The sequence below is a fragment of the Bos taurus genome, chromosome 26, assembly GCF_002263795.3.
Source record: "Bos taurus isolate L1 Dominette 01449 registration number 42190680 breed Hereford chromosome 26, ARS-UCD2.0, whole genome shotgun sequence".
NCBI lineage: Eukaryota > Metazoa > Chordata > Mammalia > Artiodactyla > Bovidae > Bos > Bos taurus.
Window position 1 is genome coordinate 46,847,575 of NC_037353.1, and position 17,770 is coordinate 46,865,344.

Genomic DNA, 17,770 nt, shown 5'->3' on the forward strand with positions numbered 1-17,770 from the left:
CTTCCTCAGTGGGAAAGTGGCTGTGGGAACGTCTCTTTCCTCACCACGTGGGCTTACCACAAGAATGAAACGTAACACGCACAGCTTGAGGCATGGGACAGTGCTATGCTGTGACTCGTGGACGCCTCTCTGGTCCTCAAGGTGCGGGCCGGGGGGAGGGACGGGGATTTGTGGGAGTCTGCAGACTTGCAGTCTCTTCTCCTCTTGCCCTGTGACCTTGGCCAAGTCATCTTGCTCCCCCGCCCCTGAGGACTAGCTCTGTTCCCTCAACCATCAGTCTTCAGGATGGACTCTTACGAAAACCCTAAAGCCGCCAGCCCTGGATCCCAGGTTCTCTGCATTGCTGCTTGTCTCCTCCTTGGGAGACGACAGCTGAATGGTTCAGGAATCCCTCCTAAGTTCTGGTGACAGCTGTGACTCTATTTGCGGATTACGCTGAGATGTGTATGGATTCATCAAAGCTGCCTGCTTTATTAAAGCTGGAGAAAAGATCAGTCTTGCTGCCAGGGAGATGCTGTCCTGTCCTTCACCTTCGAGCTCTTTATGCCTCCTGTACCAACCTCGCACTCCTGTGTCTCACTTGACTATTAAAACGGCATTTTTAGCACCTTTATCCAGGCAGCCTAACTCTCATGAGGGATATATGCTCAGATCTTTGCTCATCCTCCCTGTTCTCAAATACTTGTGAAGACGCATCACTTTCCACAGAGAAGATGGTGAAGCGTAGCTGAGCAGTGTAAGGCAAGCATCCTTAAGCCCCGCCCAGCACTCAGCCAGCACTGCGAGCACTGTGAGCTGCGTGGAGAAGCAGGGGGCGGGGCTGGCTTCCCTCTCCTGCGGTCCCTGCATCAACTCCATCTCTGGACGAGGGTTGCCGTAAGGCTTGAGACATCCATCGGGTCCCTCCTGGTGATCCAGACCGAAATGGCGAAGGCGCTACAGCTGGGGCTCCCCTGCCCGTTACCTTTCTGAACCTCGGGGTTTAATTTGAATCAGTGTAAGACCTGAGAGAGGGAGTTAGGTCAGGGGGAGAGGCTCGGACACTGATGGAGATCCACCTGGGTTTCACCACTCGTACTGTTCAAGAGCTACCATCCCAGACCGGGAAGCAACTGCTTGGCAGTTGCCAGGGTCTTTAGAGCCTGTGTTAGTGACTGACAGCGCCTGCCCAGGACCAGGCTGTCACCTCCTCAGGGCCTCTGGCCTCCCCCTCGCTGTGCTGCAGTCTGAGCACCTGGAGGCCGAGGCTGGTGTGTTGGCATCCTCGGGGTCCTCCCTGCAATGCTGCACTCCCCGCTACCCCAGACATGTGCTCCGCTGGGAGGCAGCTCATCCCCCTGGACAGCAAGCATCCCCCCAGCCTGGGGAGGAAGCATCTGCCCTGGATGGAGCACGGTATTCCCTCCCCAATCCTCCTCTCCTGGCAAATGCTGGGAGGATGATCTTCCCAGTCATCACGCAGCCAACCACTTCCTCGCCTGGCCTGCGCTGCTGGGACCCCTTTGTCATTCCTACAGGAGCAAAATGGGGATGAAAAACAGCTCTCCAAGCCTCAAAAGGAAGCACCCCTTACTGTGCTCGGATTGTGTACCCCTGGGGTGTTTTGGGGTGCCAGCTAGACACCGAAGGGTGGCCGGGTCCCTGCTCACTGTATCTTGGTGGTGGGCGCAGACCCGGGCAGAGAGACCCTCTCTCTCACTCACAGAATTTACCTGCCCCAGTCGCTGGGCAGCACTGCATTCACCTCGGAGGACCGGCTTGTCCTCGGAGGAAGGGCGGTAACACTGCCCGCTCTGATCAGTTTCTCCACATGTACAGCCTCCTGGCACCTGTCCGACTGGGATGTTCCCAAGGTTGACTTCTCCAAGGGGAGCTGCCAGGTTTGTTTATCTTTCTTGGTTGTGATGATCACAGGGTCCATAGTCCTTTCCTGCTGGAAGTGACAGACAGGTGCTTCAGGCACACGAGACCCTGATGAAAGGTGGCACCAGCTGGGGCTGTTGAGGTACCAGCCCGATCTCTGCCTCTGGAGTCACAACTCAGTCATCCGTAATCAGAGCTTTCTTCCCATGTCAGCTGACACGGGGATGCGCGGGGCAGGTGCCGATCCACAGCTGCAATGCTGCAACACTGTGGGATCATTTTGCAAATTATTATTTTTAATATAATCAGCCTTTTCCTTAGGCAATAAAGGGAAACGTTAAATTGCTCACAAACTAATAAAGGTTTATCTTCTGAAGCATCAAATTCTGTTTACTCATGAAACAACACCCCCTCTGCTGACCCACTGGGAAGAAAATTAGCATTTATTTTCCCGGGATAAACAAAAATGGGCGGGGGCGGGGGGGAATGTTTGTTGACATCTCTTGGTGTTAAGTCCTTCCTTACACTGAAAATGATGAAGAAGGATGGGAACTGGGAGCGCCATGGAAGAGGCCTTCCCGGGCCTGATTGCCTAAGACTCCGGGGCTTAATTTAACATGTGAGGCGTGTTTACTGTGTGCCGGGCTGTGCAATGGCATCTGGTGTCTGGTGCCTAGATGCTAATGATATGCATGCAAAGCAAACTCCCCCTCGGGCCCAGGGACCAGGTTCTCTTTCTCCTGCCATGAGAGATGGAAGAAAGGAAAGGAATTTCTCTGCACCGTCTCCCCCATGTTCCCACAGAGGAGAGGCCCTTATGTAATCCGTGATGATGGGAAAGTGAGGTTTTCAGCTGAATTGCTCCTCCAATTCCTTTCGGGGGCAGAAGAAGTTGATGCTTTGACACCCTCTTTATTGGCCTCAGGGATGGGAGACTTTCGTTGCACGTAAAAATAATCCAAGTCTGGACTTCCCTGGAGGCCCAGTAGGTTAGGGCTCTATGCTTCCAAGGCAGGGGTCAGATTCAAAAACCTGACCGGGGACCTAAGATCCTTCATGCCGCGTGGTGCAGCCAAAAATAAAAGTAAATAAAAGTAATCCAAGCCTGATGTTCAAATGCTGCATGGAGTGACTCAGTGTTTTTCCTGTCTCTGGTTTTCAGGTACGGCGACATGCGGAGACAGATTGGCTTCGAGATCAGGGACATGTGGTACAATCTCGGTGAGTAACTGGGATTTCAGGGCAACGCGGTGAACCTCATGAGTCAGTGGTAGGCAGTGACGCTGGCCCCGTCTGTCAGCTTTGCGGTATCTTAAAAATCCGAACAACTCCTGGCTACCTTTGCGGTTAGTGCTTTCAGGGAACAAGAGATGGGAGACCACAGTAAAGGGAAGCAGATCTGATCGTGGAGGAGACAGAAAAGTCAGTAGCGCGCCCTCTCGTGTCAGGCGAGCACAGCTGTGCATCGGAACGCTTGCTCCTGGGTGTCGCTACCGTTTCCTCCATTTTCCATGAATCAAACAATGTAGCTCATCCTACTGGTATGCACGCCATCCCTTACTGTCTTCAGTTTCGCATAATCTACCTTCAAAGGGGTTTATTTGCCCACTCAAAACTGGGCTCGTCTTTAGGTGGCGGTAGGGTGAGTACTTGTGCAGTCAAAACAACCAGGGCTATGTGTGTTTGAGATAAGAAATGAGCATAGGCCTTTATCCCTATGAATTCCCTCTTAGCATTGCTTTTGCTGCCTCGCCAAGTGTTGGTATGTTGTGTTTTCATTTTTCCTTTGTCTCAAGATAATTTTCCATTTCCTCTTTGATTTCCTCTTTGACCCATTGGTTGTTTGGGAGTGTGGTCTTAAACTTCCATGTGTTTGTAGTTTTCTAGTTTTCTTTCTGTTACTGATTTCTAGCTTTAACTCTATTGTGGTAGGAAAAGATACTTGGTATGGTTTCAATATTCTTGAATTTGTTAGTGGTTTTGTGACCTAACGTGTGATATATCCTCAGGTGCTCCTTGTGCACTTGAGAGAAGTGTGTATTCTGCTGCATCTGTGAGGTGAAATGTTCTGTCTGTGTCAGTTAGGTCCACCATCTGTGGTGCTGGCAAGAAAGATCTCCCCTAAACAACCCAACATTACGCTTCAAGGACCTTAAGAAACAAACAAAAACTTAGAGTCTGCAGAAGGAAGGACATAATAAGGATTGAATAATAAAAATGATTCAACACATGAAAATTAGTTAAAGTGATATACTGCATTGATTGAATGAAGGATAATAAGAACGATTATCTCAATAGAGGCAGAAAAAGCATTTGACAAAATTCAAAACTCTTTTGTGCTAAAAACTCAACAAACTTGGTATAGAAGGCATGTAACTTAACATAATAAAGGTCATATATTGTCAACTAATATCATACTCAATGATGAGGAACTGAAAACTTCTCTCTAAGGTTGGAAATAAGACAAGATGCTTACTCTCACCCCTTCTATTTCATCTAATACTGGAAGTTCTGGCCAGACTAGTTAGGTAAGAAAAAGCAGTAAGAAGGACCCAGATCAGAAAGGAAGAAGTAAAATTATCTGTTTGCAGATGATATGATCATATATGTAGAAAACCCTAAACACTCCAGCAAAAAGTATTAGAACTAATAAATTCAGGAAAGTTTGTAGGATACAACATAGGGGAAAAAAGTTGCCTTTCTATACATACTATCTATAGAAGAAATTAAGGAAACAATCCCGTTTATAATAGCATAAAAATAAGTAAAATATTTAGGAATAAAATACACCAAAATCAACTCATAATGCACTAAAGACTTAAACCTAAGGGCTGAAACCACAAAACTCCTAAAGGAAACCATAGGAGAAGAACTTTTAAACATTGGCCTTGGCAATGATTTCTTGGAAATGACACCAAAAAGTCAAGTAGACTACATCAAACTAAAAAGCATTTACACAACAGAGGAAGGGAACAGTAGAATGAAAAGATAGCCTATGAAGTGGGGGAATAAATTTTTCAACCCCAGGTCTGATAAGGGATTAATATCAACAGTATTTGAGAAACTCCTACAATTGTGTAGCAAAAATACAAACAAATGCAAATAAACCAATTAAAAAATTATCCAATGACTTAAATAGACATTTCTCCCAAGAAGACAGACCGATGGCCAGTAGGTAAATGAAAAGATGCTCAACATCACGAGTCATCGAGGAAATGCAAATCAAAACCACTGTGGGCCATTACCTTACACCAGTTGGATGGCTGTTATTTAAAAACAAAACAAAAAAAAGATAAACATACGTTTTCAAGAAGGTAGAGAATTTGGGACTATTGTACACAGCTGGTGGGATTGTAAAATGGTGCATCCGCTATGGGAAACAGCATGGAGGTTCCCCAATAAATTAAAGACAGAAGGGTCCATGCTCCAGCAATCTTACTCCAGGTTGCTTATCCTGATGAACTGGACTCAGAATCTGGATAAGGCAGGCACTCCCACGTTAACTGCAACAGTGTTCACAGCAGTCAGGTGCGGAAGAGACCTGTACATCTAACCGATGGAAGAACAGGTGAAGGAAACGTGGTGTGTATGTGTGTACAATGAGATACTGTTCAGTGAGAGAAGGCCTGTCATATACAAAGGGAAGAAAGACCCTGAAGACCGTTGTTAGATGTGAAATAAGCTGCAATTCATGGGGTCGCAAAGAGTCGGACACGACTGAGCGACTGAACTGAACTGAACTGAAGCCAGTCATAGATGGACAAACTCCACATGAGTCTTCTTATACGAGGTCTCTAAAGGAGTCAAACTCCTTAGAGCAGAGAGCAGAGGGGTGGTTGCTAGGGGCAGGGGTCAGCCGGGGGAGCCATGGAGGTGCTGATCAGAAGCTAAGATGTTTCATTTTTGCCTGATGCGTGCGTTCTGGAGATCTGCTGTTGTGCATATTAACGAACAGTTAACGAGGCTGTGCTGTACGTGTAAAATTGGAGAAGGTAGATCTCATCTTGTTGGGCTCTACAATAAAAAAGAGAAGTAAAATGATAAGATATTAGCACAATGAAAGCAATTTTATTAATCAGAGAATTAATATAACAAAGAAATTCTCTATTAAAATGTTAGCCAGGATGGTGCACATATGGGTGTGAATCAAAGTACTGGCTCTCGATGTGAAAGATCTTTGCTGCATCCCCAACACAGAGCCCTCCAGGCTCCGTCCTGTCCTCGATCTTCCTGCCATCCCTGGGGAGAATGCAGGCACCCTGAGTTCCCAGGGAAGAGACCAAGTGAGTCCCTCCCCAGCCCACATCCTGCCGTGACCCTGCCTGGCTGCATGGCCTCTGTCACGTGACTCACTTAGCTTTCTAGGCTGTAAGATAAAGGGGTTGGGTGGAAGCTTGCAAGAGCCTTCCAAGCCTGAAGTTCAATAATTCCTGTTATATATATATATATATATACATGATGATCTCTGTAGGGAAAAGCTCAGGCTCCTCGGATAGGGAGGAGGACTTCTCATGATTCATTTTAATTGATCTGGCTCTGACGGGTGCATCTGTCATGTTTCCTGGCAGGTCACAGACTTCAGGCCTCCTGCCAGGAAAGTTCCGTGGATAGCCCCATTCAAGGGAGGGGCCGGGGAAGGCAGGCAAGGATGGAGGGAGTTGTTCTTGGCTGGACAAGTGGGAGCCGGGGCTTTTCCGCGTGCCAGGGTCCAAGTATGCTGTGGGTTCCGCCTGCTGTGGCTGGGCCGACAGTGGGCACACAACGTGCTTCTGCACCAGGGCCCTCTCTGAACTCACCTTTCACCCCGGCCCTTCCTGAGAGAGCGGCCGCACCTTCTTCTGAATTATCCAGTGTCAACTCTAAAGTCCAAACTGGGAGCTAGTCTGTTTTCCCTAAAAGGACAGTTCCAAGTGTGTTTTCAAATGCTTCCTTCCAAAATACCTTTTTGGTAGTCTTTTTTTCATTTAGGATAAGAAGAGACAGCCATCCTGGCAGATACTCAGACACGTTATTAACACGCTAAAATGCTTCCTTCTTGTTTGATTAGTAGTTGCTGTCTCAGCTCAGCTCACCCAGGACTGTCTCCTCCTCTCTGGCCTTCAACTGAAGGACCCCTTCCTGGCACAGAGGGAGCCTCCAAAAGCCAGCTCGAGCCCTGGCTGAGCAGACCAATGGGCACTCCTGACACTCGGATTGTCTTTCTTTCTTTTTTTTTTTAATTCAAAGTGTTTTTGAGGTCGTCTCTGGAATCCCTGACATTGATCACTGTTTGAAAATGACTGCTCGCGTGCTCTGTGTGATTTCAGTGAAGCAAGGTGAGACGGCCCCAGGGAAGTCTGAGCCCCTCAGTGAAGTCATCTCTGGGTCTTCATGAAGGCTCCACCAGTCAGTGCGGTGGGCTCTCTCAACATCACCTGTCCTTTTGCTCCAAGTAGGCTGAGTTGAGCAAGTCAACAGAGACTTTTGATTTGCAATGTAAATGATGCCATTAAGAGAGAATGTGTCCAATTCCTCCCTATCCGTTGCTGCTGATTCACACATCAGAGCTGTGTTTGGCAGTTTTTCACCTAGGACCTTTGACTCTGCAAAAGAAGCGGCCAGGAGGTCAAGTGTAAACCTAAACCGTGACCGTGATCCATGAAGGGCAGGAATATGGTAACAGAAAGAAATAATCATCAACCCACGTGATTGGGTTCCTTGTGTATAAAATAATAATTATTTTTGAATGTTTAAAGAATAATAAACATATCAGCTGCTCACAAGATCAGGCCCAAGCAGCCCTCAAAATGGCTAAGGCCAGCTCTGGGGGTCACCACCCTGAGGTCACTCCATGGGGTCACCTCCGGCCACCTGGCTCTTTCTTTGCTGTTGTGAATCTCACGTGTCGGAGCCTGCCCGCTAAGTGTCACTGCTGAGGCCACCACTCTGGATATTTACGACAGCATGTTTCAGTTTCTCAAGATGTACACAACCTATTTTCTACACAGTCTTTTTATAGAATTTTTTTTTTCTCAAATGTGTTCAGGTTTGGGACCACATTGGCATTCTGATCGAGCCAGCTCCACTGAGAAAATAAAAAAAAATACAAGTCAGATATATTCATCCTCTTACAATTACTTACCTATCACCCGGAGCCAAATACACCCTGAGAAGACTTTTTCCTTGAGTCTTGTGTGCCGCGTGCATGATTCAGAACCCGCCTCCGTACAGAGCAAGCTTCAGAGCGAGGATCCGGGGTCTCTGTTCCTGAATTTCATGCAAGTACAGACAGCGCTGCCCCATGGGACCGAGCAGCATGTCCTGGTTCTTTTTTTTTTCCTCCCATACCTGTCATATTTTGAGTGCAAAAGGAGAAATCAAAGGCAGACTCTCTCCCCAAAAGAGGGGGAGAAATGTGCTCATTTACCCAGCTCTTCAGTTATTTATCAAAGCGCGCTCCACGCAGCAGCCCAGGAGCCCCGTCTCCCTGTGCCTTTCTCACCTCGATTTACACTTTGTTTATTCCATACAGCACCCTGGAGCTGCAGTCGCTGGGATGTGGCCAGAACACATGGGCTTGCAGGAGATCTTTATCTGCCAGGCTGGGCCTGGGGTATTTGTCATGCAGAGATTCCCTTTGGGGGTATTTTTGGAGACTTGGAAAAATTGTGTGTTTCCCGTTAAAACAGTGGGCGGACTCTGTTTGACGGGGTGATGGAAATTTTGGCTCTTGCCTACCCTTGTGTATACGAAGATTTTCCCAGAATTAGACGATGTTTAACATTTAACGTCCCGGATTTCTGAACACTCGTGATCCTCAAGAGATCTTCCAGACACCCTGGGGGAAGGTTGCTCAGAAGGCAGAAGCCAGCCCCTCCCTGAGACAGAGCGGTCTGGTTCCCCAAAAATGAGCTCCATGTTTTGTCATGAGAAAAAAGACTCCCGGTGGGGTTTTAAGAATTGTGGAGTGGTAACCAGGAATTTTGGACCCAAATTTGAGCAAACTCCAGAAGATAGTGAAGGACAGAAGAGGCTGGAGGGCTACAGCCCATGGGGGTCCCAAAGAGTCAGACGTAACTTAATGACCGAAAAACAACAAATAACAAACCAGGAGTTTGGCAGAGGTGACCAGAGGTGAAAGAGTCCCACTGTGACCCGATAATTAGCGTGTTCGTCCTTTGTCTCAAAAGGATACAAACAGAAAAATAAGTCCTCTTTTTCTTAAAGTCTACAGTTCAAGAGTCACCTTGATCCCCATTGATTCCAAGCCTGATTTCATCATTAAATTTGAACAAGAGATGCTCCAGGGGAAATCCATAATGCAAATGCCAGAACAAGAAAAAAAAAAAAAATAAAAAGATGAATACTAAAGAACTGCATCCAGCCCTCTCTCATCTTGAGGACCATTGGTTCTCCAAGGCTAAACTCGGGGACCTCATTGTGGCTGAGGCTCATCACTGGTACCCGGCCAGCCTGTCCTGCGTTAATAGGAGGAGTAACCATTGGAGATGATCACTGTAACAATTACAGTGAATTTGGAGACACCATTGTTCTTGGAACATACTTTTCCAATCCCTGCGTTCACAACCACTTGTTACTATCCTATCCTCTCCTGCCAACCTGGAGCAGCAAAGACTGTCGGGGACAGAGTCCTCTGTGAAACTGCAGTTGTGCTCTGTCACCAGCATCTGTTCTCTGAAACTGGCTCTGGCATTTTTTTAGACATAATACAAGAGAAATGACACCTGAGAGACAGAATATAATAGCATTTTTGAGAGAATGCTTTGCCTCAGTTACATGCCTTTCAGAAACAATAAGCTTTGGGGGAAGTGATGAAAATCACATTATATTAGAGCTTTAGTCAAAGTATTTATTTAGTAGAGGTTAATAAGATTTTTTTAATAAGATTTTAGTAGTATTCAGATTCCTTGTTGAATGTCACGTTTTGTGTGTATGTCCACTCAGTACAAATCTCAGAATACATTTCATTTAGGCCACTTATGAGGATTATATGTTTTGTTAAGGGATCTTCATTTATAATAGCCAAACTCATTTAATGGCTCTCTTTTCTGAAATCTGTATTAGCTGAGTTCTAAGGAAAGCTAAATTATTTATTGTATCCATTCCGTTTCCAGATTATGTAAAAATATTAGTAATATTAATTAACTCTGGGTAAATTACAAGTCTTAATAACATAATGTTGCAAATAATTCATTCAAGCATTTAACTCTTATGCAGTCTTCTATTATGTGTTGGAAAGAAATGATATAAATTATAATGGAGTGAAATAAAAATAAATCAGAAATTATGAAATTAAAGATAAGAAGGCAGGAATTTTAAAAGACCTCTTACTGGATAACCCTGCCTCTAAATTTAATTATGTCATCTCACATAAGGCCAACACCCCCTTTTTTTGGAAATGAGGTTTCCAGCATCTTCTTTCCAGGCATGTGTGGGGAAGAAGAGGGTCTCCCAGCTCCTTCCCTCTGCTGGCTTCTTGTCACTGCAGGTTCTCTGGAAGCTCACCCTCATCACCCCCAGCCCTCAGGAGTTTAGGTCCAGCAAGGTTTAGGAGCCACTGCCCGGGGGAGGCAAAATGGCAGCAAAAAAATGAAAAAAAAAAAAACAACTGAGATTTTTGAGTTAGCAGTCGAAAGCAGAGCCCTCGAAAGGTATAATACCAACATTTCCCAAAAAGTAATTGAAATAGAAAAGAAAAATAAACAGGTTTGGAACCTGAAAGAAGCCGGTTTCTACTTTCTGAGGGACACATCTTGGAACGTTAGAGAAAATGACAGGCCCCTGTCCGCTTCAGCTGTGTGTCTGTCTGTTTTGTTTGGCTGTGCAGCCAAGTCTTAGTCCCGGACCAGGGATTGAACCCAGGACCACAGCAGTGCAAGCCATTATAACCACTGGATCGCTAGGGAGCTCCCAGCGCCTGGGTGATTGTTAGAGCAGACAGATAAGGGAGCGCTGTGGACAGCCAGCATCCTTTCTTTAACGGAGGGTTGGTGAGTGCCACTCCCCTGGAAAGATGCCGTGACAAGCAAGCAGGGAGTGGGGGACATGGCCGAGGTTTCAGAATCCCAGACCCGGGTTCCCATCCTGCCCCGCTATTTCCAGTGGACAGCATGCTGGTTTAGGGCAGTCTGCAGTCTCTTTGTCTGTAAAACAGTTCAGGATGGCCCCCACCTGGGAGAGGGTGGTGCTAATGAGGTGGGAATGTAGGAGAAATCTTTGTACCTTCTGCTCAGTTTTGCTATCAAATATAAGGTCTATTAAATTTTTTTTTAAAGTTCAGTTTTTAAAATTGAAGGAGGCATGGTTGCCATCTCACAAAATGATGCTGAGAATCAGCGAGGCTCTTTCCATGAGGCTTGTCTTGTAGTTGTACTTAGTAAATGTCAGCTAATACTGTAATATTCATTACTAGTCATGGGGCAATAGTATTTGAGAAGGTTTCTCAAAAGTTGTTTTTAAGCAAATACTATTGCCCTGTGAGTCATAATGAATATTATAATCTGATGCTTAAAAAAATTATATCTGGACAAGATAGGTGAGATATAAGATAAAGGAGTTATTTAAATAAGCATTTCTGGGGACTTCCCTTGCAGTCCAGTGGTTAAGAATCCACCTTCCAATGCAGGGGACACAAGTTTGATCCCTGATCAGGAAACTAAGATCCCACATGCCATAGGGCAATTACGCCTACATGCTCAACTGCTGAACCTGGGCGCCGCAGCTGCAACGAAAGATCCCTCATGAAGCGATGAAGACCCCACCTGCCTCCACTAAGACCCAACGGAACCAAATAAATAAATATTAAAGATAAATAAACAAGCATTTTCCGATCACATCATTAGTCAAAAAACACCAAAGTGCTTTCTGTTTTCACAGCTTCATATTCTGAGGTCTAGCATTGCTTTCTTTGATTGCAGTCGTTCAGAAGGTTACAGAAATCACTCAACATTATTTACAGAGGTTCCAAATAGTAAACTGTTTTTCAAATGATGTTGCAGACAGAGAGGGCCCAAGAGACCATCTGCCCTATCTGCCTTCACTTTATCAACTCTTGTTCATTATCTACAAAGTGAGATGCCCAGTGTCCCATCTACCAGCCCTGCTCTTTCCAAATCTGGGTACCCACTGGCAGCTCACGGCTCTTATGTGTGTGATGTGACTGTCTATTTGTGAAATGGCGTTTATTGTCTGTAACAGACAAAGCATGACTGCAGGCCCTGTACTAGATGGATTTTTTTAACAGCTTTACTTAAATTTGCAATACTATCCACTTCTTAAACTACAGGCTGGACACATTCAAAATCGTTGCCTGTGGGTGAGAAATGGATACATATTCTCCAGATCCTAGCCTTCAAAATCATAGTGATCTGTGTAGTTTTGTTTTGTCCACCGAAGCCCATTTCAGAGTCCTTTTTTTTTTTAAAAAAATTGTTGAATAATGCATTTCTTTATTCAAGGTCAACACAAGATCAAGTTCATTCCAGAGATGGTCGGTCCCATATTGGAAATGACGCTGATTCCAGAGACAGAGCTTCGCAAAGCCACCATCCCCATCTTCTTCGACATGATGCAGTGTGAATTCCACTCCACCCGAAGCTTCCAGATGGTAAGGACGTGGGTGTGCATAAGTGGCTTGGACACAAGCCACTTCCTCAAGGTGCTATGGTGTGTCCTCTCGAGAAGGACTCATAGATTGTTCTGCAGTTACACGTGGTGAATATGGAGAACACTTCCCTACATCTTAAGAGAGAAGAGTCCTAGGCTTTCGTTGTGGAGGAAGCCTGTCGTTCTTAAGGAGGACTGCTCTCAGCTTTACGGAGCATTGTTCTTTGGTTTTAGCTTTCAGTTACTTTTATCTGGATTTACTTACACACTAAAATTGGGTAAAACTCTTTCACCCTCCTTCAAAGGTGCAGTAGAGGGTTTGATCAGACCTTACTGTTAATTTCTGACTGGCTGCTTCGTGCTGAGTTACCTCATTTTTAAGTCTAAAGTCTTTGCCTTTCTTCTTCTAAGTGTGTGCCTTGGTGTTTTCACCTGTGCAGTGAGACAGATGAAATTCCTGAAGGTATATGTAGGGGCTATCCTGGTGCTCCAGACTTCATGCCTCCACTGCAGCAGGCGCAGGCTCCGTCCCTGTCAGGGAACTCAGAGCTGCATGCCCAAGGCCATAAATTTTCGGTCAAGGATCCTTAGCCATTTGTTCATTTTATATTATCCCCTGTTTGTACCTTCACGGACAGGTGATAAGACACCCTGAAAGTAAAATCAGGGAGAAAAAAAAAATCTCTTTGCTAAAGTAATCTGGTCTTGTGAATTGGGAAATGATCAATTTCCTTTTCCGTTGGGACAGCTCAGATTTTCTACTGACCTATCTCAGCCTCCCTGGGGGTTAGGGCGCGTGGCTGCCCCAGGGCATATCATCCTTCCCAAATCTGCTGCTTCCCCAGGACCCTCGTTCCTGCCAGGCTCCTGGTCATCTGGTTCATGTGTCCCGTTCCACCGGCCTGGCCTTGGCTTGCTCTCTTGGCCTCGCTGGTGGGTTGAGATGGCTTATGGTTCTTCCTCTGTCTCAGCCGCAGGGTCCATCAGCTCCCCTTGACCCCATTCCAGGCTCTCCTGGACCACAGCATCTGTCTCTCCACTCGCCGTATCTTTTCAGACTCCTCTCTGTTCTCGGTTCAGCTCTTGTCCTGCAGCGGCCCCTCTCTTGAAGCACAGGGCATGCCCTCTCTTCCTTGTCGGTGACGTTGGGGAATATGTGTAGCTGACACATACACAGAACAGCAGGGCACAGCCGCCCTCCCCTGCCCCCCTCCCCCCGCCCAATCCAGGGAGCTTCTAGGACAGGGCTGGCTGACTGCTGTCTAATCTGCCACCAATTCAATTATCTAACCTTATTAGTCACATCAACAAGGCTTAAATTGGCTCTGCGTTCATAGCAGATGTGCAAACCAAATGGAGTGAGGGGAAGGCATGAATGTTTTTCATCTTTACAAAACTTTACTGTTTTGAACATATGACAGAGCCTCTCTTTTGAGAGGTTGCTGTAGCTTTCAGAATGGGGCTGTAAAGAGTTGTTTCACACTCTTACAGTGACAGTGGAGAAGCGACCTGCTGCATTCAGAAGAAATACCTGCCATTTCACTCAAGTTTAAACTGCCTCACACCATCACTGGAATTTCAAAAACATGTCTTACATGTTGGTTTTTTTTAAAAGTTCCCCAGGGCTGTTGCTCCTAGGTCTCCAGCGGTAGTGGAGAGCATTTCATTAGAATGTTCTAATACATACAGTTCCCCAAGAGTCTGCTTCTTCCTTGTCTCCATTTCTGCAAGAAGGAGCATGAATCTTCTTTCAAAATAAGTATCCCCTTTTCTGTGTCCTGGGTGTTGCTCATCCTGTCTCCCCAATGTTCGTGCACTGGGGGGTCTGGCATGGAGGTGGGATAGGGTGGCCTGGAGTTATGGGTTCACATGCCCTCCTGGTAGCCTGGGACCCTCTCAATGGCTGCAGGCAATTCCTGACCTTAATACCATTGGCTCTGGGCAGGTCCTAACAGGTACACTTGATCTGATCTGTCGTGGAAGAGCTTGGACAAGACAGGAGCATCTGAACTAGGAGGCTCACATATGTACCAAGTGGCCTTGCATTCTAGAAATCCTTCCCACCTAGAAATAATCTGCTTCATGTCGGCAGGCAGGCTTTCCTGATGGCTCAGGGATAAAGAATCTGCCAGCAATGCAGGAGACATGGGTTTGATCCCTGGGTCAGGAAGATCCCCTGGAGGAGGGCATGGCAACCGACTTCCCAGGTGGCGCTCGTAGTAAAGAACCCACCTGCCAATGCAGATGTGAGAGACACAGGTTCAATCCCTGAGTCAGGAAGATTCCCTGAAGGAGGAAATGGCAGCCCACTCCAGTATTCATGCCTGAAGAATCCCATGGACAGAGGAGCCTGGCGGGCTACAGTCTGGGGTTGCAAAGATGAGCCTTAACTAACCTCTCCCCTATCTCCCCGAGAAAAAGTGTGAAAGTGAAAGTGTTAGTCGCTCAGTCGTGTCCAACTCTTTGGGACCCCATGGACTGTAGCCCACCAGACTCCTCTATCCATGGGATTCTCCAGGCAAGAATTCAGGAGTGGCTTGCCATTTCTTTCTCCAGGGGATCTTCCCAACCCAGGGACTGAACCCAGGTCTCTCACATTGCAGGCGGATTCTTTACTGTCTGAGCCACCAGACCCTGCTCCCCAACTGAGTCCATTCTGAGCCTCAGCCTCACTAGATTTGGATTCAGAAGGAAAGCGTACCTTTTTAATTCTCCCTTGGCACCTTTTTGTGAAGAATTCCATTCCTTCTATCTTTGGAAAATACAGAACTAACAGCTAAGAATTGTAGCAAACGGCCATGTGGGCTCTCAACCATTAATAAAAATGGGATGGAAAAGACTCCACAGCAAAATAGTGTTTTCGGTCACAGAGCTATTTTCTGTTCTCTTCCTGAGGGTCAGCAAAACGCTCCAAGACTTCCAGAAATTCCTATTTAGTTGTAAAAAATTATAACATGAGTAATCTTTGTGTCCTAAATGTTGCAAATTCCTGTTTGATTAATCTCTTCTTGCTGCCCAGGCTGGTTACCTTAAGCAAATAATTGAATAACCAAGTGGGTGCTGGCAGCTTCTGCCTCTTGGTGGCAAAGCCAGTGTCGTTTGCACTGTAATATGAATGTGAATGTGTTCGGTGGTGATTTTTTGTTTATTCTTCAGTTCTTTGGGGTTTTGCTGATTGCTTTGTTCTTGCTTTCATTTAAAAAATAATACTTAATTCTGTTGTTTTGGATGCTTAGAGGGGAGATTTGACCCCCAAATTAGGCTTTCGTTTCACTGAACCCCAGACTCAAAAGTGGTCCAAGAGGTCAGGGACACTAACACCCTGGCCTCTGCGAGTTCTGATGACACTGAATCGTATTAATATTATAAAAGCTTTCCAGAACAGATGCGTGAGTGTGTGCATACTAAGTCGCTTTGGTCTTATCTGACTCTTTGTGAACCCTGGACTGTAGCCCACCAGGCTTTTCTGTCCATTGGATTCCCCAGGTGAGAATACTGGCTGCTACTGCTGCTAAGTCACGACCCTGTGCGACCCCATAGGCGGCAGCCACCAGGCTTCTCTGTCCCTGGGATTCTCCAGGCAAGAATACTGGAGTGGGTTACTATTTCCTACTCCAGGGGATCTTCCCAACCCAGGGATCGAACCCACGTCTCTTGCATCTCCTGCACTGGCAGGCGGGTTCTTTATCACCAGCACCACCTGGGAAGCCCAAAGATCTGCTGGTGCTGCTGCTGCTGCTGCTAAGTCGCTTCAGTCGTGTCTGACTCTGTGCGACCCCATAGATGGCAGCCCACCAGGCTCCCCTGTCCCTGGGATTCTCCAGGCAAGAACACTGGAGGGGGTTGCTACTTCTTTCTCCAAAGCATGAAAGTGGAAAGTGAAAGTGAAGTGGCTCAGTCGTCTCCGACTCTTTGCGACCCCATGGACCGCAGCCCACCAGGCTCCTCCGCCCATGGGATTTTCCAGGCAAGAGTACTGGAGTGGGGTGCCATTGCCTTCTCTGAAAGATCTGCCTAGACTCCCATAATCCCCTTTAACCCACAGGACTTATGTGCAGGCTTGCTCCTGGGGTTCACTGTCAATGAAGACAGCCCCAAAGGCAGCCCCTGGTCTGTGCTGTGGAGCAGAGGGGCACAGCTGCACCTGTCTGAGGTGTCGCCAGCTGCAGCCACGCAGCGGACAATCCCCTGCCAGGCTACTGCAGGTCTGGGCCTTGACTATAGGTTCCTGGGTGTTTCATAGAAGCTTCAAGGTCACTGAGCTGCCTGCTTGTTAGACCTAGAGGGATGTGGGGACTTTATTGATAGGATGTGGGCTGTGGAGTGCCAGAGACTAATTAAGTGTGTAATTAAGTTTACAGAGCGGTTAGGCCAGGGGAATGGAACATACGTCAAAATAGTGGTGTGTCTGAGCACAGGATTGAAGGCTGAGTGATAGATCTGGGGGGGGCGTCAGTTACTTTTCAGGTGTCAACCTGTAAGCACGGAGCCCCAAGGGTGTGGGAGAGCAGGGCGCTCTCTGCTAAGCCTATGCCTTCCTCTTGGCCATGTGATCCACAGTTAACTGACTTTCACCCACCCTACCCCAGCCTTCTAGTCATGCTAAAGAGAAGGACGTGGTTCTGCAACGCTGTTGGCTTAGACAGTTCCATCTGGGGGCACAGAACAGAAGAGAATCTAATTTCTGGAGCTCTCTAACACCAGGGGATGGTCTAAAACCTTGGTCATACCTCCAGGATCTTGTGAGATGCTTTGCTCTAAAAAACACAAATTAGGACAAAGTGCAGCCAGACAGGCAGGCCCAGGAGATATTGTGGGTTTGGTTCCAGACCACCAAGATGAAGGGAAATCTCAACAAAGTGAATCGCATGAATTTTTTGGTTTCCTAGTTTGTATAAAAGTTGCGTTTGCACTATACGGCAGTCTCTTAAATGTGCAATGCCATTATATCTAAAAAAGCAATGATCATACCTTAATTAAAAACAATTTATTGCTAAAAAAGTAAATTTTTTGCTAAAAAATGCTAACCATCATGTGAGCCTTCAGTGAGTCTTAAAGGCTGGTGGAGGATTTGGAATATTGCAAGAATTACCAAAATGTGACACAGAGAAGTGAACAAATGCTATTTGATCAATGGCATGGAGAGACATGCTCAAGGCACAAACCTTCAGTCAGTGAAAATGCAGTATCTGCGAAGCGCAGTAAAGCAACGTGCGGTAAGAAGAAGCCTGCCTGCACTCAGGTTTTCTTGAAGGGTCAAAGAACGTTTTGCTAATGTGCTTCGCTTCCCGCGGTCCTAGAG

General features: G+C 46.5%; 1 protein-coding gene across 2 annotated transcripts in view; it reads left to right on the top strand.

The window, feature by feature from the left end:
* DOCK1 (dedicator of cytokinesis 1) overlaps positions 1–17,770 on the top strand; it is a 556,534-nt gene that overhangs the window by 455,370 nt on the left and 83,394 nt on the right. For both annotated transcript variants that reach the window (XM_005225872.5, XM_002698580.6), the window contains exons 32-33: positions 3,026–3,084; positions 12,321–12,469. In XM_005225872.5, the coding sequence (XP_005225929.2) occupies positions 3,026–3,084; positions 12,321–12,469 (208 nt within the window). The remainder of the gene's footprint in view (positions 1–3,025; positions 3,085–12,320; positions 12,470–17,770) is intronic.